The sequence below is a fragment of the Salvia hispanica genome, chromosome 3, assembly GCF_023119035.1.
Source record: "Salvia hispanica cultivar TCC Black 2014 chromosome 3, UniMelb_Shisp_WGS_1.0, whole genome shotgun sequence".
Lineage (NCBI taxonomy): Eukaryota > Viridiplantae > Streptophyta > Magnoliopsida > Lamiales > Lamiaceae > Salvia > Salvia hispanica.
In genome coordinates, this window is record NC_062967.1 from 30,856,834 (window position 1) to 30,880,149 (window position 23,316).

The 23,316-nt window shown below is 37.9% G+C and overlaps 4 protein-coding genes and 1 pseudogene across 20 annotated transcripts; 2 read left to right on the forward strand and 3 right to left on the reverse strand.

The window, feature by feature from the left end:
* Positions 1 to 2,554: 2,554 nt before the first annotated feature.
* LOC125209853 lies at positions 2,555 to 4,884 on the reverse strand (annotated as a pseudogene).
* LOC125216493 (alanine--tRNA ligase-like) lies at positions 4,797 to 9,649 on the reverse strand. Its single transcript, XM_048118227.1, has 11 exons — positions 9,635 to 9,649; positions 8,861 to 9,568; positions 8,559 to 8,755; positions 8,356 to 8,493; positions 8,033 to 8,179; positions 7,794 to 7,943; positions 7,450 to 7,579; positions 7,147 to 7,243; positions 6,888 to 7,026; positions 6,174 to 6,233; positions 4,797 to 4,929 (listed from the first exon to the last, which is right to left on the reverse strand). The coding sequence occupies exons 2-11, from the start codon at positions 9,495 to 9,497 to the stop codon at positions 4,891 to 4,893; spliced, it is 1,734 nt and encodes a 577-aa protein (XP_047974184.1). The 5' UTR covers positions 9,498 to 9,568; positions 9,635 to 9,649; the 3' UTR covers positions 4,797 to 4,890.
* Positions 9,650 to 9,777: 128 nt separating this feature from the next.
* Positions 9,778 to 14,744, forward strand: LOC125216490 (septin and tuftelin-interacting protein 1 homolog 1-like). Of its 17 annotated transcripts, none has more exons than XM_048118225.1 (7): positions 9,778 to 9,986; positions 10,221 to 12,596; positions 12,678 to 12,804; positions 13,195 to 13,281; positions 13,478 to 13,829; positions 14,269 to 14,373; positions 14,482 to 14,744. In XM_048118225.1, exons 2-3 carry the CDS (start codon positions 10,244 to 10,246, stop codon positions 12,779 to 12,781), a joined length of 2,457 nt encoding a protein of 818 aa, XP_047974182.1. In that variant the 5' UTR covers positions 9,778 to 9,986; positions 10,221 to 10,243; the 3' UTR covers positions 12,782 to 12,804; positions 13,195 to 13,281; positions 13,478 to 13,829; positions 14,269 to 14,373; positions 14,482 to 14,744. The 17 variants fall into 17 exon arrangements, with proteins under 17 accessions (XP_047974182.1, XP_047974173.1, XP_047974172.1 ...); XM_048118216.1 differs by having other exon boundaries at positions 9,789 to 9,986; positions 10,221 to 12,804; positions 13,195 to 13,292; positions 13,462 to 13,538; positions 13,741 to 13,829; XM_048118215.1 differs by having other exon boundaries at positions 9,789 to 9,986; positions 10,221 to 12,804; positions 13,195 to 13,292; positions 13,478 to 13,538; positions 13,741 to 13,829.
* A 635-nt stretch (positions 14,745 to 15,379) lies between these two features.
* LOC125216494 (protein BOLA4, chloroplastic/mitochondrial) lies at positions 15,380 to 17,368 on the forward strand. The gene is made up of 3 exons (XM_048118228.1): positions 15,380 to 15,696; positions 16,842 to 16,909; positions 17,032 to 17,368. Exons 1-3 carry the CDS (start codon positions 15,454 to 15,456, stop codon positions 17,183 to 17,185), a joined length of 465 nt encoding a protein of 154 aa, XP_047974185.1. The 5' UTR covers positions 15,380 to 15,453; the 3' UTR covers positions 17,186 to 17,368.
* Positions 17,369 to 18,056: 688 nt separating this feature from the next.
* Positions 18,057 to 23,013, reverse strand: LOC125216492 (65-kDa microtubule-associated protein 6-like). The gene is made up of 12 exons (XM_048118226.1): positions 22,427 to 23,013; positions 21,358 to 21,561; positions 20,687 to 20,950; positions 20,274 to 20,489; positions 20,045 to 20,200; positions 19,799 to 19,958; positions 19,546 to 19,697; positions 19,364 to 19,451; positions 19,209 to 19,282; positions 19,056 to 19,130; positions 18,501 to 18,837; positions 18,057 to 18,417 (listed from the first exon to the last, which is right to left on the reverse strand). The coding sequence occupies exons 1-11, from the start codon at positions 22,505 to 22,507 to the stop codon at positions 18,502 to 18,504; spliced, it is 1,806 nt and encodes a 601-aa protein (XP_047974183.1). The 5' UTR covers positions 22,508 to 23,013; the 3' UTR covers positions 18,057 to 18,417; position 18,501.
* Between the last annotated feature and the right edge of the window lie 303 nt (positions 23,014 to 23,316).

The window sequence follows — 23,316 nt, forward strand, 5'->3', positions numbered from 1 at the left end:
ATTGAACAAACCATGTCTTCTTACTCTACATAACCAAAAAACTTCAAAGCACATCGTCCATGCTATAGTTGGATTGAAGCAGATGCAAAATAAAATCCCGAAAACTTCATTACTCTAACAACTCAACCAAGCAATTTGAAATAAAACTCAAATCAAAAATCTCAAGGAAAAAGCCAAATGAAGCCAATATACGAAGATGAAAACTCTGAAGAAACAACACGGTAAGAATTTATTTTTTTTAAGCACAAAATTTATTATTATATTAATCCATCTTTAACACAATCTGTTTAAATAAATTCGAAACTCATATTTACATATAAAACCTTACACATTTTATTTTGAATATTGCAGACCAAACAAAATCTCATCTGAAACAGTGCTAATGTTATGCAAGTAGAGACTAACTTTTCACAAAGTTTACAATCCTTCCAGACATACAAAAATGATGGTAACAATTAATTACTTTACAATCAATATAGGAGTATTCCATATACAACAAATATTTTATTTAAAATTATGTTTATCATAAATAAATTTAGTAGTACTAATTTAATTTAGAATATATAATTTAGAATAATTCTGTACTAATTATTCTACGCATTGAAGATGTCTGCAGGCATAAATAATTATATAACTTTTTATATCTCATTTTATATCACAGCCTCTAATGCGTAGAATAATTATGTACTAATTATATTGTGTAGAATAATTAATACGTAATTATTCTACGCATTGAAGATGTCTGCAGGCATAAATTAGAATGAGTAAAAAGTCAATGATTTAATTTAGACATTTACAATAATAGGAGTAGAATAATTATTAAAATGTAATTAACGTATTATTTTAAATAATTATATCACTTTTATATCTCATTTTTATATCACAGCCATTTCCACAACGCTTTGAAGATTCATACGGAAATATAATATCACAAAAATGCATCCTAAAGATTTCTCAAAATTCAGAATGGAAAGTTCACTTGGAAAAAGTAAAAAAACGCCACCATATCAAAACTTATCTATCAACTGGATGGGAGAAATTTTTGACTGACAACAATATCGAAATTCATACTTTATTGACATTCATATATGCCGGCGAGGACACATTCATAGTTCATTTTTCTGATGACAATGGCATTAGGAAGAAGGTTAAAATCCCTGAAGGTACGTTTAATTTTAATTATTGTTCAATTATGTATTTCATTATCAAGTTAATTAAAAAAATTAATTATAATAATATAACATGACTTAACTTTTTGTTGCAGATTGTACACCGGCATCCAAGAAAACAACTAAAAAATTTGGCAGATCCAGCAATACCACCACAACAAAGAAAAAGAAGAATGTTGCTACATCCACAAAATCAAGAATGTCTCGAAAAACTTCTCGTCCCAAATATCTTGCAGATTACGTATGAATAGTATTGTAATATTCACTCCTTCAGCTTGCATCAAATGATTGTAACTAAAGTTATGGATTTATATCTAAGTAGTTGCACTGACTATTTTCTTAATTATATTAGTAATACTATATGATCTATTCAAACCGCCTAGTTGTTTTCCTACCCCAAAACGAACATACTCCTCATTTCCTCCTCCAAACTGCCTATTGGCTCCATTACCCCTCGACACTACATGTTCTATGCCAAAAGCTTTGAGATGTAGATGGTCACTTTTAGGAGTGACGGATCTTGATGCACGAACCTCCTTTAAGGCTCCAACCAATGTGTTTTGATTGGATTTCCATCGGGTCTCGAACTCCTTCCTCCGGGCATCCCATTCTCTCATCTCTTGTTTGAGATCACGACTAAAATCTTCCATCATTTGGGATATCATGCTCACTAGATCCCCTTCGGATTTGGAACTACTTGAGCCCGCGCCCTTCTCGACTTCCTCCTCGTGGATGTCCCCCATTTTGTTGGATCGAGTCATAGGAGGCATCAAAGTTTCCCCAACGTAGTATCCCCAATAGTTTAATATAGGAATGATATATTTCTATACAAAAATTCATATTTTTATAGATAACTAATCCATTTGTCTTAATATGGTTGATGCATTTCATTATAGTACACCATTTAAGAAATTGATGTGTTAAAAGTTAAAGTGGAAAGAGAATAAAGTTAGACATATAAATATAGAGTAAAGTATGAAAAAAATAAAAATTTTGCCAAAAGAAAGAGAAATGACTCAACTATGATCCACAAAGAAATAAATGGATTCAACTATATTGAAACAAATGGAGTATTATTTTTTAAACCTACTAACTTTTAATATTTAGATACTCTAGATATAGAATATCTATATACTTATAATTTTTTACTCGGTATAGAAATTTCATATATTTACATATATTAATACTAAGATTTGCTTTAGGTTAAATAAATAATTATATACTGATAAAAATGAATTCGGTTTCCATTTTTCCTAATTCTTTTATATATTTGAACTAAAAAACCAAATTTTGTCAAATTTAAATCGGACCAACCCAAATTTCAAGTTATAATTTAATTCACATCAGATATTTGATTTTTCGGGTATTTTGATGATCACTGGCAATAATCCAAAATGCAAACATCTTAAAAATCTCTCTTTGAAACTGCAACAAGCAAATGAGGCAGCCAAGTCAAATCCCAACAACAGCAAGCCTCTCTATGTACATACATAAAAATCTCCTAATTCAACAACACTATTTCCAATTAGCTATTCCCTATGAATAAACACCTCTATACTTAGCATCCCATCTCTTCAAACAACTCATACATACTTCCATAAATCAGCCAGAAGCAAGTTAAATACGCGCGGACGCGTTCGTCTCGTCCTGCTAAGACGCCGCCCTCGGTCACCATAGTGTACATCACCTATATTCACAAGCCCCTATCGATTCCTCTCAGCACGAGCCGATACTTCTCAAGAACTACAAAGAATGAAAAGTGATGAAGATGATCAAAACCTTGTAGATAGTGATAGTATGTTTCTCTGCTTAATGAAAAAACTTACTTCAAACTTGAGGAGGGGACTCGGGCTCCGAGCCACCGATCGAGGAAAACGACATGGTGTCTTCTTTTGGTATAGCGACGAAGTTCAGAGGAGCAGTGGAGAGCCTTCTCATTTCCTTGAAGTAGCTGTTGTGGCGGCCTGAATATGAACGTGGTGTGAGGAGCTCGGGAGTGGCTGCGCCTAGGGAGTTGCGACGGGGCGAGGGTTTCACCGATCCATTCCCATATGCTCGATATCCGTTTTGATTCCTGAAGCTGTTGCTTCTCCTCGGACTTGGCTTAGACCCGTACATAGATTCTTTCTCGGTAAGGAGCACATCTTGCACTTTCTTGTGATCCTAAATTAGGAAAGGTAGAAACAACAATAGAACATGAGAACCATCGAAAATAGTCTCTCGATGGCTTTCCTCGTAAAGGTATGGCGAGTTTTTTACTCTCTTTTCCACAAGATTTGATTTTTTTCAAGAAAGACTATTCCTTTACTTCCTAACTATTTATCAACAAAGAATTTCTCCAAGAAAATCTAATTTGAATTACCCGAGCTCGCTTCTTCTCCTCTTCCTTGAGTCATCTGGCTTGTTTGTAGTCCTCCAGAATCGACACCAAACGCACCTGCACACGACACGCAGAATGCAATTATAAAAGTAGTCAAAAACGTCGAAACACATTGAAAGTTTTTAAATCACTTACTCCATCATAAAGAAACAGTTTCTGTTTCTCCTCCTCCCATGAAAGAGTTTTGCTAATTAGATTATCAACCATAGCTGCAAATTTCATCTCGTTAACCTCAGAAACACGAACAGCTCCAATAAGGAGACATATCGTCAACGAGTCCAAAAAAGTACCTGGAATCTTATTTATCATGATCCTGGCTCGCTCTGCACGTTTAAGGTTTATATGCGCACCTCTTACGGCACTGTAACGATTGTGATCCTGGATGATCGATCAATAAAAGAGAAATCATAAATTGTTGGTGACGGAATTCTGTATCTGATTTGCATATCCCGAACATGATAAGGTAGCTTACAAGGTTATAATCGTCAAGCCACTTTTCCTCGTCACACGCAGAAAGCCACCGGTCTATCCTTTCCATTATTTCTTTGCGGCTATAGGCTTCGTCTTTGACTTTACATATTTGTGCCTCAATGTTAGCTAAGAGCTCACAGGGATCCACCAAGCCTGCAGTACGATCGATTTCCAACGTTTAACTTCACTAAGAATCAACAAGACTGTAGACACACAAGAGGGAGAGGAGGTACTTATTAAAACAGATTAATCACCCGAATCAATCAAAGCACTGGTTTTCTCGGCAGCTGTGCTTTGATCCGGTTGAATATGAATTTTACAGCACAGATCTTCCAACTCCGACCTCTTCTTCATCACAAGTTCCTTCAGCCTACTCGTTTTGAGTTTCGTGAGCCTCTCAACCTCTGCTGATACCTGTCAGAGACGACATTACAAACAATCAGCTCACGTTTCTGGAAAGAAGCCGCAAAGTTGGGCAAAAATTCATACTGATCCCGTACCTGATGAACTGTCTCTGGTGAAAGAGCGCCCGGTTGCACAATTTCTGATTCGGACAAACCAAGGACTGAAGTAATTCTAAGGAAGCTAGCTTTGTCTTCTTTCGATGTATCCATCAAGTTCCATAGTTCAAAGAGAGACCGGGCGACATCTTTCAACTGCAGCAACGATAGTTCTTAAATGAGCAAGAAAGCAAAACATTTGGATAAAAGATTACCAGAGTTCAAATACCTTTTGAAACCGGAACTTTTTCTCGGTTTTTAACTTAAGGACAGCCTGATCAAGCCCCTCCAATGTGCTGTCACTGATATTCGTGACAAGCCCCACACTTGATCCTTGCAAGCTTGGGTGGATATCACTCACAGTTTATGATCAAGCCCCTCCAATAGGCTCTGATACCAAATATAGGCTCTGATACCAAATGATAAGGATCCATGTATTTTATTATCAATTTCCCAAGGAAATTTGACAAAGAATAATATGTGCAAGCGAGTGACGATGTAACTGTTACAAAAGCTAGATTGGCCTACATATGAGAAATCTCCACAAAAGCACCAAATTACCAGAGTATGATCAATGTTGTCAAATAGCGGCTATGGCGGGGATATGGCGCTATAGCATATCGGTTTTTAATGAAAACGCCATCGCCACAACGATACATGGCATTTTTCTGTGGCGGCCGCCATGCCCGCCACGGTCGTGGCGCCATGGCGCCACCATATCCCGCCATGGCAGTATTTTAAGCCAATTTTGACTTTTTTGTGCTAATTTTGACTTTTTAATGGGGCTTTTTACTTTTTAATTGAATTTTGCATAGGCCCAAAACTAAACCAGCCCACCCCAACAATTCTAACCCATTTAATATTTAATTAAAATGAAAAACTAAACCCTAATTCAATCAACGGCTACTCTAGAGGTGCCACGGTTCAAGAACCGGCGGTTATTGTTCGAAACTGCCGGTTCCGGTTTCGGAAATTGTTGAATCGGAACCGAACCGCGAGGGTGTTTCGCGGTTACGGTTCCAAAACCGCCAGTTTCGGTTTCGGTTCCTATTGGAACATGGTGTATAAGGCTTCGAGTGTTGGAAAGCCTAGGACATAAGTTCAAGTTGTCTTAGAGTTTCTAAGAAAAAGGAACCTATCATACCTAGAAAAGAGAATGGGAAAAGGCTTGAGCTTGTAGATGAAGAATTGGAAGAGGAAGAATTTGAGGATAGTGTAAGTGGAGATCAAGAGGATGAAGCAATGGAGGATGAAGATGAAATGGATGCCGATGATAGTGATGATGATGAACTAGAAGACTATGTTGAGCTTGATGATTGATGTCTATTGAGCTTATCATGGTTTTATGTTTTGTTGAACACTTGAACTAAAGACTTTAATTACTAGACTTTTATATAATTGCATTCTATTTTATGCTTTATTACATATTTTTAGTTTTTAATGTTATATTTTTATTATTTTCTAATTTTTTGAATTATATATGAATATATAAATATTATTTTATATATTTAATTAATGACCGCCATATCCCGCCATACCGATACGCCATATCCTTGTGGCATTTTTCGGGCGAACCGCCATGGACCGCCATACTGCTTTGACAACATTGAGTATGATAGAGATGAATGACGACAAAACTGGCTAATCACTTGCCTGTTCACCAAGTGTTTTCCCTTGGACTTCTTGAGCAGCCTTCTTAAATTTCTCAGTTCCCTGTTGAAAAAAACAGACCAATGCATTAGAATGCCCTCATAATGCCAACTAGGGATCTAAAATCAGTATTTAACAAAAATGATGTGATTAGTAGAAGATGGATGGCTACACAGATGTCCGCTAACTGAAGCTAATATAACCCACATAAAAACAAGTCAAGGCATGGGACGGTTGTCTGAATATAAAAATTGAAACTGCAAACTGACCACCCAATGACCAAAATGGGAAGGATTCTAAAACGAGATAAAGGAAATCAATGACCATACTGTGGTCAAAGTCCTGCCATCAGAATGACTTGGTTCTGAAAAAAGTAAAATTTTGTATTCATTTCCTTTCTCACAATAAAACCTCCAAAGTATGTCATCAGGATGTAAGAGAGTCAACTAGGCAAGCCAATACATAGTACTTGACAAAGAACAGGATCGATCAACCACGAACTATCAGGAAATAATCAAAATTTGTTTCAAAATCACCATCGAATGAATCATTTGCATTAATTTTTAAGTGCATATGGAAACAACCTGCAGATACACTGACAACTACATATTTCCTCAAATAAAACAGTTCACAGATCTCTGAGGACAAATAAGATTTAGTCTCGAGCAGTAACATATGACTCCATTAATACTCAGCAGACTTGAGAGTGAGAAGTACCTGACTCAATGACAATACTTTGGTAAAAGTACTGCCGAAGCTGGCCTCTTCATCCGCAATGATGTCCCTAATCTTTATGTAATGTTCCTTCAGCTCTGGAAAATCATCACTCATGACATCTACCACAACTTGCACCAGCCTTTTCACATAAAAATATAATAGTATGAGCAGCAATAAACAAAATTCTCTATTATGAAAGATATATTAGGGGGGGAAAAAAAATATAACAAAAATTAAGCATAAATTGGTAGAATTATACCCACTGAAAAAGTATGGCTGAGCTTTCAGGACTCCAGTACCATATTTAACAGCTTGTTGAAGGATGCGCCTCAACACATATCCACGCCCGTCGTTACCTGCAGATCAATTATCAGCTTCTCAGACCATCTATAATATTCGCGTGATAGACATATACGCGCAGCTATATACTGACATCCCTCAAATAAGTTCAGAAATTCAGATGCTAAAAGTTTGGGAATATGTAATTGCTGGCAATATGAATGAGAGTACAACTTATGAACTATGACATCAAAAATCATGATTACAAACATTAGTACTTCACCTGGGCAAGAACCATCAGCTATGGCGAATGAAATTGTTCTAATGTGGTCTGCAACGACCCTGTAGGCCATGTCAACTTCACCTAGGTCATCAGCTCCAACTTTCCCAGTGTATGGACGGGCTTTAGTTGCCTAAAAAGATAAGAAATTACTTAGAGACCACAAATATCTAACATGAATGTTCAAGTAAAAAATACTAACATAGATTGATTTTCTGAAAACTCGTGTCTTAATAAAAACATATTTCATAACATTTAAAACATGAAAAACTCCTTATCTATCTTAAAAGAATCTTCAGGTTGAGAACAGGTTAGTTTACTACCAAAGATGTACAGATTCCATTTACCTGTTGTATTGCATCAAATATGGGCATGAAAATGTCAGTATCATAATGGCTCATCTTATTCTGAAGAATAGAAGTTAATCTTTCAAAACCCATCCCAGTGCCAACATGTTTCGCAGTCAGTGGTTTCAGTACTCCAGCTTCCATGTTGTACTGCAATATGCAATCAGTTCAGTTTCTGAAACCATAAGCAAATAATTACACCCCACCCCCACACACATAGTACAAGAGTAAAGAATCACCTGAATAAACACGAGACTCCATATCTCAATCACTGTAGGTTCATCTTTGTTCCCTAAGGATGCACCATCAGGTCTGCCAATGCTATCAAAATGGATTTCAGTACAGGGTCCACAGGGTCCAGTATCCCCCATCTTCCAAAAGTTGTTCTATTGAAAGCAGCATAAAATAATAAAATTCAGTGAACTTCAACTTTAGCAATAAACTCATTCCATAAACAATGAACATCAACTTTATTTAGCTATAAACTCACAGGTACATAGATATATATAGCTAGATGAACAAAATCATGCATAATTAGGAGGTAAGATCGAAGGGTTCATACTTCACAAGGCAAGACTCGGCTGGCAGGAAGAACTTTGAGCCATTCTTTCTTGGCTTCTTCGTCAGCGTCCTTAAGGCCTAGCTCCTCATCGCCACCAAAATAGGTAGCATAAATCTTCTCGCCGGGCAACTTATACACCTGTTTCTCGAAGTACAACAAATCAAATTTGACACTTGATAAGAGAACAAAATTTATCTCGTTACCTTGGTAAGGAGCTCCCAAGCCCATTGAATGGCCTCCTCCTTAAAGTAGTCAGTTCCCGAAAGACCAGTTTTCAGCACCTCGTAAAATGTATGGTGTTGAGTATACTCGCTCACACCAATACACTTCTGAGTGTAGCAAGCACGGTTTGTGTCAGGGTCATTCGTGCCCAAGAAGATCGGATTGTAGAGCTTCATACCTAACCAACAATCAACAATCAACAATCAAAAAGTCAACAGTCAGTCAACAGTCAACAATCAAACATCCAACAGTCAAGAAACGCTTTTCAAACAAAAAAACTTACCGGCAAAATGACGAGTTTGGCAATCGTGGCGAACAAGAGGAACAGTCCAATTGGCGTGGCCTTTCCCCTCGAAAAAGGCGATAAATGCTGCCCTAACTTCCTTGGAAGGCCAATGTGGCAGAGGCAGCACGAGATCAGCATCGGCCGCCCCCTCCGCCGCATCGGCCAACGTCTCCGCCACGTCGGCCGCCGTCTCCGCCGTCTCCGCCACATCGGTCGCCGCCTCCGCCGCCATTTTCGCCTTTCTCAAGGCTATGTCGCGACCTAACTCTGCAGCCTTCGCTAAGAAGGTATCATAACTTGCCTCAAGCTCCTCTAATGTCGGTTGGTTCCTCCGTTTAACGAGGGTGTTCTTGTATCGGTTTTTGACCATTCTATCGGTTCGACCACGGGCTAATCGGCTGAGCATAACACTCCACGCGGTACCCCGTGCTTCCTCTTCCATAATGATAGCATCTTCTTCTTGGGTGAACGGGTTTTTGTTGAGATTCGGATCCAAATTATGCACCCATCGTTCTCGGACAGATCCACGAGTTCTTGGCGGAATAAGCCCGCTGATTAGTGCCCACTTCTTCTCCCCATGAATGCCTACGAGCCGAACAAGCTCGGCATCTTCCTCTTCAGTCCACTTCACCATTGCGGGTTGAATGATCGGCGTTGATGGATGGGAGGCAGGTTGAATGATCGGCGTTGATGGATGGGAGGCGGGTTGAATGATCGGCGTTGATGGATGGGAGGCGGATTGAATGATCGGCGTTGATGGATGGGAGGCGGGTTGAATGATCGGCGTTGATGGATGGGAGGCGCTAGGGTTTTCGTCGAACGCGGTGAGGGTTTTGGGAGTGTAAAAACTAAAAGGGCCTTTTTCTTTCACATTTATTGTTTTACTAATTACTAATTTAGTTATACTACTCCTACTACTTAGCCAAATTTATTTGCGTTATCTTAAATATTGTGCCTCACAAAAATAACCTCAGCTTTTTAGTTACCCCCAAATCAAACCTACAATCCGTAAATTCTAACGCCAGAAAAATCCCTCTCTCTCTGCGATCAAGGCAAACCTCTCCACCGCAGCAATTGTCATCAGGAAAGAGGCAATTTCAGCTCCTAAGCTTCGATTTCGAATGTGAGTTAGTTGTTTCATCCCTGCTGAATCGTTTTCTGGTTTTTTTTTGTTCCTTGTTTCGCAAAGTTATTACTGCCATCAGATTTTCCTTTTTTTGTGCTTCTTATGATTGCTTGATTGGATTTGGTGTCTATTTTTTGTTAGAATAAAACTAGGGCAAGAGATTATAATTTAATTTTGTTGTCTCGGCTTGAATCCTAGCTTGTCGTTTGATTGGGGTTTTACTTTTTTCAGAGGCTACCAAATTTTAGTAGAAGATGGATGAGTATCAGGAGAGGGAGAGGTTCGGCATGGATAATGATTATGAGGATGGCCAGTGGATTGGTGGCGAGTTTTATGGCAAGCGCAGACAGAAACGTGTGCAGACGAAAGATGATGTTCTTTATGGCGTGTTTGCCTCTGGTGACAGTGACTCCGACGAGGGGTTTGGGTCGAAAAACAAGCGCAGGAAGGATTCGTCGAAGAAGGCGGATTACTCTAAGCCAGTCAGTTTTGTTTCGACTGGTACGGTTATGCCCAGTCAGGAGATTGAACATAATTCCAAGGAGGATATTGATGTAATGGATGAGGATGATGTCAAACCTGCTGGTTTAGGCCTTGGGTTTGGTTCTGCTTCTTCGAGAAAGGCAAATGAAGACAAGGAAGAAGATGATGACTTCTTGCCTACTGCCCTTGGTAAGATTATCAGGGAAGGTGCGAAGTTGCGGGAAGAGAAGGAAAAGGAGAAGGCTAGGGCAGCCAAAAAATCATCTCAAGCTAGCAAGAGGGACTTGGACCCGAATGGTGTTGGTGAATTTGAGAAACATACCAAGGGTATTGGAATGAAGTTGCTAGAGAAGATGGGCTACAAGGGTGGCGGTCTTGGTAAAAACGAGCAGGGAATTACGGCTCCTATTGAGGCCAAGCTTCGGCCTAAGAATATGGGAATGGGTTTTAATGACTATAAAGAAGCCGTTCGTCCAGCAATACAGGAAGTAGATGAAAAATCTGTTCCACGTCCCACCCATTCTCTAGAAGGTCGCACTAATGAGAAGCTTTGGTCAAAGAAAGTTTCAAAGAAGAAGGCTTATATAACAGCTGCAGAATTGTTGGCCCAAAAGGAAGAGAAAGGTTTTGAAGTTGTTCAGAAGGTTTTTGATATGAGAGGGCCACAAGTTCGGGTTTTGACAAATTTGGAAAACTTGAATGCAGAAGAAATAGCCAGGGAAAATGATGTACCGATGCCCGAACTTCAGCATAATATCAAATTGATAGTTGATATAATTGAGCATGACATTCAGAAACTTGACAGTAATTTGAGGAACGAAAAGGAAACTGTCGTTGCTTTACAGAAGGAAAAGGAGAAGCTGCAACAGGAGGCTCATGAACAGAAACAGCGGCTTGGAAACATGGAGGAGATAATAGCTGTATTGGATCAGTTGGGTGAGAAGAGCTCGTCAGGATTGTTAACTCTAGAATCACTTGCTAATTCATTTGTAGACTTGCAGACAAGATTTCCCGATGAATACACATTGTGCAACTTATCTTGCATTGCGTGCTCGCATGCTCTGCCTCTATTTATTAGAATATTTCAGGGATGGGACCCACTTCAGAATCCAACTCATGGAACTAAGGTTGTATCACTGTGGAAGAAACTGTTGCAAGGTAAAGATTCTTTGAATTTCTCTGGTACAGCTTCTCCATACGTGCAGCTGCTTATGGAAGTTGTATTTCCTGCCGTAAGAATATCTGCGACCAACTCTTGGCAGGCAAGGGATGCAGAACCCATGCTTAGGTATTTGGAATCTTGGGAAGAACTCTTGCCTCCTTCTATCCTACAGGCCATACTCAACATGGTTGTTATGCCAAAAATATCAGCTGCTATAGACTCTTGGGATCCACGTGGAGAAACTATTCCCATCCATAAATGGATCCACCCTTGGTTACCATTGTTGGGGCACGAGTTCGAGAGTTTCTATCACACGATCCGCGATAGATTTGCCAGTGTTCTTCATGCTTGGCACCCAAGTGATGGATCAGCTTTTGCCATATTGTCTCCTTGGAAAACTGTCTTTGAACCTGCCAGTTGGGAGCACTTAATGGTTCAGCACATCATTAAAAAACTATCGATTGTCATGCATGAATTCCAAATAAATCCAGCCAATCAGAGTCTCGATCAATTTAATTGGGTCGTAAAATGGGCGTCTGTTATTCCTACTCATCACATGCTGCCGTTAATGGATGTTTTCTTTAATAAGTGGCAAGAAGTGCTTTATCATTGGTTGTGTTCGAAACCAAATTTTGACGAAGTGACCCAGTGGTATCTCAACTGGAAAGAGCTCCTTCCTCAAGAACTTCAGGCAAATGAGCATATCCGGTATAGGCTTAATCTTGGTTTGGCCATGATGAACCAGGCGGTTGAAGGCATGGAGGTGGCTCCACCTGGATTGAAAGAGAATATTAGCTATCTCAGGGTGCACGAGCAAAGGCAGTTTGAAACTCATAAAAAAGCCGCTGCACAAGCTCAACATAGGACCATGCCAGGTTTGGATGATATTCCAGCAGAGGGCATTAGTGGTGGAAACAAGATGAGCTTGAAAGAAGTTATTGAAATCTATGCTCAGCAAAATGGTTTGCTGTTCAAGCCCAAACCTGGTAGAATGCTAGATGGGCATCAAATATATGCATTTGGTAATATAAGCATAATTGTAGATTCCCTCAACGAAAAGGTGTTTGCCCAGACTGAGGACAGATGGCCCCTCGTATCACTTGAGCAACTGCTGGAATTGCAAAGGCCTTCTACGATGAGCCGTTAATGAGCTTCAGAAACTCCTTAAAAGTAAGTCCATGAAACATAGTCATAATTGCATATGGCAATTTCTCCACTTCATTTCCTGATTCAGAAATCTAATTGTGCCTCAGTTTTTACCCCGAAGATCTGTACCTTATTATTAAAATGCAGACAATGATGAATTGTTCTCTTGACTTCTTTTTGCCAACTTGTGAAATTAGTAGATAGTTTTAGTTCTTATTAGTTTCATAGGGTTTTAAATTTAACTGTCCTGATAAGAGTTGCCTACTGTGAAAAAAGAATATTATTGCTCATGTTGAAATGTTAGAAAATTGATCTTTATTGAGGCCATATCCTCATGGCTAAGTTTTCTCTATAAGTTTGGTGCTTGATCTATTTACATTTGTATGGAAATGCTAACTCGCAGTCACTGCTTAGGTGTTAAACTGCATGATTCTCTTCGCAATTCTGTTGTGTCTGGTGAAGCTTGGCATCTAAATCTTATCATTACCATTTGAGTAAAAGGTAATCATCAGGTGAAGTTGCGTGATGATACTACTCTTTAGTTTAATAATTAAGATATTTTTTGGAAACTGAATGTTGAAGATGGTAGTCGTTGTTCTCTTATCGCTGTACGCGGCCATGTTAATTTGGTTATCTGGAAGACATGTGAGATGTGTAACTCTTTCGTTTGCTTACTTCCAGAGCAATTATGATGCAGGTGGTTAATTTGAACAAACCTGTGGCCTAGCTATTATGTGTCTCTCTCAAGGTGGACCTAGGTATATTGATTTGAGTATAGTCTAGCTAGTTTATATTTATCACTGCTGTAATTTTCTTGGCATTTGTTATAAGTTTTAACTTTTTCTATAGAATTGGGGTTGAGAAAGTGAGGCCACTTCTCATACGTATGTTAGCTAACACCATTTATATCATTTGGCTTGAAAACATTTTTCTTTCCCCCTTTACCCTCCCGATCTCCAGTTGAGCAAGGACTGACCCCCTCGATAAGCTCGATCGAACCAGACGCCGACGCCCCCCCTGGTGAAGACTGGCGAGGACGCGGATTACAGGTTTGGTTGCCTAAATAAAACGATGCATTTGATATTCATAAACCTTTGATTTGTGTAAGAATGGAATAGAATTGGTGTTCATCCTACTCACTCCGTCATCTACTAAAGTTGAGCCCCGTACAATTAAAATAGCTAGTTAGGGCTATTAGATGGGTGAATGACCGTATTATTTTCCAAACAGCCCAAGTAAATTAATTTTGGTTTGCCATTGTATGTGGTTCAGTAGACGTCTTAAAAATAACCAAGGATTGCTTTAGGTGTTTTCTGTCTCATTTTTGTGTGCGTAAAATTGGTTGTTTCTCTGCTTTTGGTCATTTGCTTTATTTTTATTCATGTACATTATTAATGATTTTCATCTAGGAGTAAGTAAATGCAAAAACATTGTTCATGGATGAGAGATTGTTTGATGAGTTCTTACTGAAAAATGTCTGCTCTTCAGTGATTGATAAGAAATACAGGACTAATTGGCAATTTGACGCATTCTGTTGAATCAGATGGTGTCACTATTTTATTTGTGGGTATGGTTCCTTCATCGTCTTCTACCGTGAGTTTCGTTTCTTTTCGTCTCGTCTCGAGCTTGGGCAGTCTCATGCCTTTTTTTTTATGAAATTCATATGCAGCTGTGCCATGTTGATTTTGGGCATTGTTTCAGATTAGTAGGGCATTTGCTGTGCCGGACTGCTCGGAGGGGTACGATACCGGCACGGAGCGTTGCAGGTGTCGAGGTGCAGCATGGGATGCTGTGGGGATGTCGAGAGAGGGGTGGGAGATTGGTCTCGGAGGTACGGTCCAGCACCAAGAGGGATGCACGCGGCGGAGAGAGGGTCGGGCTGGTTCGATGTTTTTTAAAAATAAATTTATAATTATAAATACAAATACATTTCACGTTTATTTCATCCATTTTCCTGTCTTTCATTTACAATTTTTCCAATCAAATCCTCACAAAAATAATCTCAATGATGTCTATTTTAAATTAAAGTTTCAACTGTACAAAATTAAATTAGTGTGAATAGAGATATAGGAGTTACAACGATGCAGAAATTAAAGGAAATGATAACTATTGACAGAGTTGGAATATTAAATGAGATATGAGTTGTAATTTGTTAATGATCTTAATGGAGTAGGAGTAGTATTTTTAATAGAGTATTTAATGGAGTAGGAGTAGTATTTTTAATAGAGTATTTAATGGAGTAGGAGTAGTATTTTTAATAGAGTATTTTATATATTCATATTTATTAGATAAGTATCAATATGATAGTAATAAAAGGTTTATAATGCGTTAAATTGTCCACCAAAATAACTTGATTGTTCCTAATTCTCTTTTTTTACTTATAAATCTAATTTTATTTATTGATTCAGTTTTTATTTAGTTCATACAACATTTTAAAATCCGTTCCCCAAAAAAATGATCAATTTTAATGGAACAAATACAATAATATTATGGTAAGAAAATTAAATTTAACTTAATTAAAAGATATTTATATTTTATTACTATATGTTAGTAGTATGACACTAAAAATGAATAATTATGAATTTTGATTATAAATTTGAAGAGAGGGAATGAAACAACAGTGACAAAACAATCAGCCCTCACCACTACACACATACACAAATCCATCCAAAAATGGCGGCCAAATCGCTGCTTAACGTTGCCGCCCTATGTCTCTCCGGCAGCCGCTCCTTTCTCCGCCGAGCTCCCTCGCCGATGATGATCTCGACGTCGGCTACAACCTCCAACCGCTCGCTACTCAGCCGGAGCCTCGCTCGTTCCTCCTCTGCTTTTGCTATCAGGCGGAATTTCTGCGTCCGGGCGACCGACACTCCGGCCCCAATCGAAGCTCCTTTGATGGAAACAATGGAGAAGAAGGTGCCTTTTCTGTAACATACCTAATTGTTTCTTTCATTTGTAGATTGAATTTGTCCGATTGATTGGGGATTTCAGTTATGAAATCGAACTGGTAGCTTAATTATGCCTTTGAAGTTTGAACAACTCAATCTATACTCTGAGGCACATAATTTGATCAACTCGCGTTTAATTGATTGGAAATGCTCTTATCGGTGCCTTTTCTCAAATATACCTATTTGTTTCTTTCATTTGTAGGTTAAATTTTCCTGATTGATTGGGGATTTCAGTTATGATTTATGAAATCGGACTGGTAGCCTAATTAGGTCTTTGAACAACCCAATCTATACACTTAGGCACATAATTTGTTCAAATCGCGTTAAATTGATTGGAATTGCTCTTACCGGTGCAGCTATTGGATCATACTATCTGCTTAGCATTTAATCTTTGCTGGAGTTACTATAAAGTCATGCTGATGATCTTGCTTACTTTAGCTTAGAATCCTAGAAACTGTCCCATGGATTTGATTAAGGGAATAAGCTTCGGTTTCTAGTGGAAAATAGGCAAACGTGAGATTAAGAGAGATTATATTCTTTTACTATAAAGTATAAGGTAGGTGTATATTTATATGCTCTGAGGTTGTATTATGCTTTAGTCAGCTTTGAAGCACCATATCTCTGGACCAATAGTTGATGAGATGAACTTAAGCCGAATTGTGGGGAATATTATGGTGAATAATAACACTGCTTTGCTTTTCCATTATCCTTATCGAAAAAAAATGCATCATAAAAGGTTTCTGTCTACGTATTAGCATGAATTTGAATGAATTATTTTTTAACCTGGTCGAACTTCGAGCTTGTGAGCTCTTAAAGTCCTTGCATATTTTGAGGATGCAGTTTTGATACATTTTGTTCATAAATTGGCCCTAAATTAAGCTTGGGATGAATAGGCATCATCCAGTGTGATTCTTTAATGATATTCTGTCGACGGTAAACTCACTTAGAATAGCATATTTTCGAGGATTAAAGTTTCAAGTTCTCAAGAAACCTAGACAGTCATACATGTTACAAGTTACAACAAGAGATTGCCTTTTTTTAATATGCACTTCCCGATGTATTCTTAGCACGTTGGCTCGGTTATCTGAATATTGTTAATATTTCTGGTATTAGATCAAGGAACATTTGAGTGCAGATTCAGTCGTTGTGAAGGATGCTTACGGTGATGGTCGCCATGTCAGGTAAGGTTTCGTTTTTTGTTCTTATTCTTTATTGTGGGTTCATATCTTGTTAGGATGCTGTACTACACATTATCCTTGGGTTGGTAAACTAAAAGTTTGATTTCATCTTCTAATTTTTGCAGCATTGATGTCATATCCTCATCTTTCGAGGGGCAATCGGCCGTGAATAGACAGAGGGCCGTATACAAGGCGATATGGGAAGAACTTCAGGATAGAGTGCACGCTGTCGACCAGATGACTACACGGACTCCATCTGAAGCAGCAGCAGGGAAGTGACGAAGCATTAGTTGCGATTTCATCGACTTTGTCGTCCTTGTTCCAATAGTCCTATATTCTTGTGTCTTGTTCTCTCTGAATAATGTACAAGTTTGATATTTTTTGAGTGAGAAACTCAATAAGCAATTTGCACTTTCGAACTATGGGTTATATGAGACCTCATAGAGGTGGATTCGACATTCATTTCGTTAGTTTTGTTAAACTCATATGATGCTTAGGTCACTCCTATACATTCAATATTTGATTTTTGTACGTTTTTTTGCTCAAATAGAACCAAATAAACCATTTTTAAAAAAAAATAAAACTGAATCGAATCATCTGAAAATTTAAAATCCGAACTATAAAAAAGTGATTCATCCCAAAAATTTGAAATTACAAAAAAAAAAAATAACAAAAAAGTTGAAAAAGAACCGAAAATTCAAAACTATATAAGATTTTTCCAATATTAAATATTATATCATGTCTAATTTCAAGCGCATATTTTTAATTATGAAGGACCAATTGACGTTAATACAGGATTTATATATAACTATATCAAAACTTATAATTTTATTAATAACTTATTATATTATTTTTAAACCTACTAACTTTTACTACTAATATTTAGATATAGAATATCTATATACTTGTAATTTTTTACTCGGTATAGAAATTTAATATATTTAAATACATTTATACTAGGATTTGTTTTAGGTTAAAAAAATAATTATATACTGATACAAATGAATTCGTTTTTTTTTCCAATTTTTTATATAATTGAACTAAAAAACCAAATTTTGTCAAATTTAAATCGGACCAACCCAAATTTCAAGTTATAATTTAATTCACATCAGATATTTGATTTTTCGGGTATCTTGATGATCACTGCCAATAATCCAAAATGCAAACATCTTAAAAATCTCTCTTTGAAACTGCAACAAGCAAATGAGGCAGCCAAGTCATATCCCAACAACAACAGCAACCTCTCTATATACATACATAAACATCTCCTAATTCAACAACACTATTTCCAATTAGCTATTTTCCCTATGAATAAACACCTCTATACTTACCATCCCATCTCCTCAAACGCCTCATACATACTCCCATAAATCAGCCAGAAGCAAGTTAAATACGAGCAGACGCGTTCCTCTCGTCCTGCTAAGACGCGCCCTCGGTCACCATAGTGTACATCACCTATATTCACAAGCCTCTATCGATTCCTCTCAGCACGGGCCGACACTTCTCAAGAACTACAAAGAGTGAATAGTAATGAAGATGATCAAAACCTTGTAGATAGTGATAGTATGTTTCTCTGCTTAATGAAAAAACTTACTTCAAACTTGAGGAGGCGACTCAGGCTCGGAGCCACCAATCGAGGAAAACGACATGGTGTCTTCTTTTGGTATAGCGACGAAATTCAGAGGAGCAGTGGAGAGCTTTCTCATTTCCTTGAAGTAGCCGTTGTGGCGGCCTGAATATGAACGTGGTGTGAGGAGCTCGGGAGTTGCAGCACCAAGTGAGTTGCGACGGGGTGATGGTGTCACCGATCCATTCCCATATGCTCGATATCCGTTTTGATTCCTGAAGCTGTTGCTTCTCCTCGGACTTGGCTTAGACCCGTACATAGATTCTTTCTCGGTAAGGAGCACATCTTGTAGTTTCTTGTGATCCTAAATTTAGGTAAAGTTAGAAACAGAAAACACATGAGAAACATCGAAAATAGCCTCTAGATTGTTTTCTTACGAGGCCTTGAGAAAACGTATGGCGAGTTTTTTACTCTGTTTCCCCAAGATTTCATTTTTTTCATTAAAGACAATATATATGTTCTTTTATTTCTTAACTATGTTATCAACAAAGAATTTCTCTAAGAAAAACTAGTTTGAATTACCCGAGCTCGCTTCTTCTCCTCTTCCTTGAGTCGTCTGGCTTGTTTGTAGTCCTCCAGAATCGACACCAAACGCACCTGCACACGACACGCAGAATGCAATTATAAAAGTAGTCAAAAACGTCGAAACACATTGAAAGTTTTTAAATCACTTACTCCATCATAAAGAAACAGTTTCTGTTTCTCCTCCTCCCATGAAAGAGTTTTGCTAATTAGATTATCAACCATAGCTGCAAATTTCATCTCGTTAACCTCAGAAACACGAACAGCTCCGATAAGGAGACATATCGCCAACGAGTCCAAAAAAGTACCTGGAATCTTATTTATCATGATCCTGGCTCGCTCTGCACGTTTAAGGTTTATATGCGCACCTCTTACGGCACTGTAACGATTGTGATCCTGGATGATCGATCAATAAAAGAGAAATCATAAATTGTTGGTGACGGAATTCTGTATCTGATTTGCATATCCCGAACATGATAAGGTAGCTTACAAGGTTATAATCGTCAAGCCACTTTTCCTCGTCACACGCAGAAAGCCACCGGTCTATCCTTTCCATTATTTCTTTGCGGCTATAGGCTTCGTCTTTGACTTTACATATTTGTGCCTCAATGTTAGCTAAGAGCTCACAGGGATCCACCAAGCCTGCAGTACGATCGATTTCCAACGTTTAACTTCACTAAGAATCAACAAGACTGTAGACACACAAGAGGGAGAGGAGGTACTTATTAAAACAGATTAATCACCCGAATCAATCAAAGCACTGGTTTTCTCGGCAGCTGTGCTTTGATCCGGTTGAATATGAATTTTACAGCACAGATCTTCCAACTCCGACCTCTTCTTCATCACAAGTTCCTTCAGCCTACTCGTTTTTAGTTTCGTGAGCCTCTCAACCTCTGCTGATACCTGTCAGAGACGACATTACAAACAATCAGCTCACGTTTCTGGAAAGAAGCCGCAAAGTTGGGCAAAAATTCATACTGATCCCGTACCTGATGAACTGTCTCTGGTGAAAGAGCGCCCGGTTGCACAATTTCTGATTCGGACAAACCAAGGACTGAAGTAATTCTAAGGAAGCTAGCTTTGTCTTCTTTCGATGTATCCATCAAGTTCCATAGTTCAAAGAGAGACCGGGCGACATCTTTCAACTGCAGCAACGATAGTTCTTAAATGAGCAAGAAAGCAAAACATTTGGATAAAAGATTACCAGAGTTCAAATACCTTTTGAAACCGGAACTTTTTCTCGGTTTTTAACTTAAGGACAGCCTGATCAAGCCCCTCCAATGTGCTGTCACTGATATTCGTGACAAGCCCCACACTTGATCCTTGCAAGCTTGGGTGGATATCACTCACAGTTTGGCCGAAATCTATACTAAGGACACCGCACAAAGTATGCACTTCGTTCACATAATCCATCACTTTCTGGAGGCGCTCGGACTGCCAAGAAGAAGAGTAATTTTAGAACCACAGTCGGGGAGACTTCTACAGTATCCTTAAGTGAAAGAAGTCGTTCAAATTTTGAGGAACGCACTTCCAATAAAATAATAAGGCCGTAATACTGTAGTTCAATATAGAGACTGGAACGAAGAATGCAGAAATACAGAAGATACATTTTGTAAGTTTAACACATTAACCTTCTCTTTCTGAAGACCACGCAGTTTTGATTGATGTTCGGTGAGTTTTCTCACTGATAAGTCTTGTTCTTCCAGAGTCAAGACGCTCATAGAACCGGAAGTACTGCCATAACCAGAAATCTCGCCACTAATCTTCTCAATTTGTGACTTAATATCTGCAAACTGCTTCATTCTTTCCTCCTTCTTAAGTTTTAGATCTTCCACTAATGGTCTGACTGAGGCTAGCTGCCCTTTCAAAGATTTCGCTTTCTTGTCAGACTGCACCTGTTGGTTCGCAAAATATCAGCCAAGCAATATTATACAACCAATCAAATATCTATAAGTGAAATCGAGTTAATATCAATATAGTTTAAGATAAGACAGAGATAGTATAACCAGAACAGAACGATGAAGTTGTAACTCTAAAAATAATCAATACACCATAAAAAACTACTGGCCACTCCACAACAATATTCAGCAATCGAGGACCGAGGTTTTGGGCTGGAGTGAATTTGTGGGGTAAAGCAAAACTCTCAAAGCTCAATCTAAGATTCAATTACCCTTGACACACCATTAGACGGGAATCGAGAGCATAGTCTCATTTCACTCACAAACATTCTTGCACAACACATTCTACAAATTACGCAAAATGGAAGTGCTAGTTGTCTCAAGTGTTGAAGATGCTTCATTACCGGCGAATTTATGTTGATTTCTCCAAGAGTTGCAATAAGCATTGCAACCTCAGCTTCCATGGAAGCAATAGACTGATGAAGGCGTGCCTTGTCATTTGCGGCCTCATCAACCTTTCTTCTGTAGATCTCCAAACACTCTCTCTCGAGCTCCATTAACATGCGGTCTTTATCCGCTTGAGTCTCCCCAATTTCAGTCCATAATTGCTGGTAATCACAACAGTTACAAAACCACCAAGTAAATTACACTCCATTATCAACAGTCTTACCCATGAAACTAGAAAATTGTGATATTCAAACAAGAAAATATGAAATTCATCTTTTCATTTTCATTAGAAAAACTCGGGTTATACACACAACCAGTTTAGACATGATTTGCTATCAACAATGTAAAGAAATTCCATTTTTGCCCATACCATCATATAATTAACAATATGTAAACTTTAACAGATAAACTATTATAAAAATTAATCTTTCTTCAGATTAAAACCAATGTTTTGGCTTCTTCATATAAAAACAAAATAAAATCTTACTGATAGGAAAAGTTTTAAGATAACACTTGCAAGGGAAAAAGGAAATGTGAGAAATTAATGAAGTAGTAATAAATTACATATTTATAATATGATAGTACATACTCTAATAAATTTCTTCCCTTATCCTATACACTAATCAGAATGAAAAAAAAATCAAAAGTTACACAAACAGATTAGACATGATTTGCAACCAACAGTGCAAAGAACTCCAGTTTTTACCCATATCATAACATAATTTACAAATCATAAAATTTAACAGAGAAATTATCTTAAAAATTAATCTTTCTTCCACTGAATAGTTAAAAAAACCAAGATAACAATTACAAGGGAAAAAAAGGAACTGTGAGAAATTGATGAAGCAATAAACCCTTATCCCATAAATTTAAAAAAAGGCTAAAAAAAAATCAAAATTAAGAAAGTTCAACAGAAATCATAGAAACATCATGACAAGAACCCTTTCTCCCCCAAACAACATCATTAAAACCTACTCTACACTAACCAAAAAAAAGTGTGTGAGTGTGTGAAAGAAAGAGAGAAACCTGAAGTTCTTTCAGCAGAGTATTGCAAGTATTGCTTGTGTGGAAACTGATGGAATTACTCCCAAATGCAGCAGTCATCATTTTTCACAGCTTAATCCAAAGGGGCTTTCCAGAAAATGCTTAAAGGCTTCACCTTTACACTTTATGAAGAAAGGGCAGCACCTTCCAACCTCTTCTCTCTCTCTCTCCTTTGTAAAAAGAGACTATGTAATGTAATGCACCACCATTTCTCTCTCTCTAACAGATCTGAAGCTAAATTCAACGCAAATGGACAAACAAACTTTGTTTGTGAATTCAATTTCTTTATTTAAAGGAAAGGAGAGGAAGAATTAGGTACTGTGGAGAAATATTCTAGATTATAAATATAAAAAATTGTAGAAGAAGGTAGCACACAACTCAATTATTATGAATCACATTCACAATTACTGTTGAAATTGCTGCAATTTTATGTACTTTGCTGCAGAGGTGGAAGAAAGAGGCAAAAGAGGAAGATATGGTGATTTTAGGGGTGGTGGTGGCTAACTTGCGCAGATGCAGGTGGATCTGTGCAGATTAGATTAGCGCGGAGTTCTATGCTACAGTGCGCCTCCGGAGTGAGTGAAAAGGAATATTTTTCATTAATTATTTTATTGGAGAGTATAATATTCTCGTTAGGCGGAATTGCTATCTCCACTCCGTGTCTCGCTACCGACACTCTCCTCTTGTTTTTACGTCAACGCGAAGAAACTCTTATGTGGACGTTTGAACCATTTTTGTCTACGCATTAAATCATTAAAGCTAATACTCCACTTATTTTTGTAAACAAATGATTAACTACTTTTTCGTACAAAAGATATGATAGTGGCTAAAAATTTTATATAAAAGAAATTATAATGGTTAAAATTGGCCAA

Bases quoted from the DNA above. Each gene is read 5' to 3' on its own strand.
- LOC125216494 (XM_048118228.1), top strand. From the start codon at position 15,454: ATGGCGGCCAAATCGCTGCTTAACGTTGCCGCCCTATGTCTCTCCGGC. The intron at 15,697-16,841 runs GTGCCTTTTCTG...TTCTGGTATTAG, and splicing joins TGGAAACAATGGAGAAGAAG to ATCAAGGAACATTTGAGTGC. The intron at 16,910-17,031 runs GTAAGGTTTCGT...TAATTTTTGCAG, and splicing joins GGTGATGGTCGCCATGTCAG to CATTGATGTCATATCCTCAT.
- LOC125216490 (XM_048118213.1), top strand. From the start codon at position 10,244: ATGGATGAGTATCAGGAGAGGGAGAGGTTCGGCATGGATAATGATTAT.
- LOC125216492 (XM_048118226.1), bottom strand. From the start codon at position 22,507: ATGATGACTGCTGCATTTGGGAGTAATTCCATCAGTTTCCACACAAGC. The intron at 19,698-19,798 runs GTGATTAATCTG...ATCGTACTGCAG, and splicing joins CAGTGCTTTGATTGATTCGG to GCTTGGTGGATCCCTGTGAG. The intron at 19,452-19,545 runs GTAAGCTACCTT...TCGATCATCCAG, and splicing joins GGCTTGACGATTATAACCTT to GATCACAATCGTTACAGTGC.
- LOC125216493 (XM_048118227.1), bottom strand. From the start codon at position 9,497: ATGGTGAAGTGGACTGAAGAGGAAGATGCCGAGCTTGTTCGGCTCGTA. The intron at 7,580-7,793 runs GTAAATGGAATC...TTATCTTTTTAG, and splicing joins TATTTGATGCAATACAACAG to GCAACTAAAGCCCGTCCATA. The intron at 7,244-7,449 runs GTGAAGTACTAA...ATTGATCTGCAG, and splicing joins AGCTGATGGTTCTTGCCCAG to GTAACGACGGGCGTGGATAT.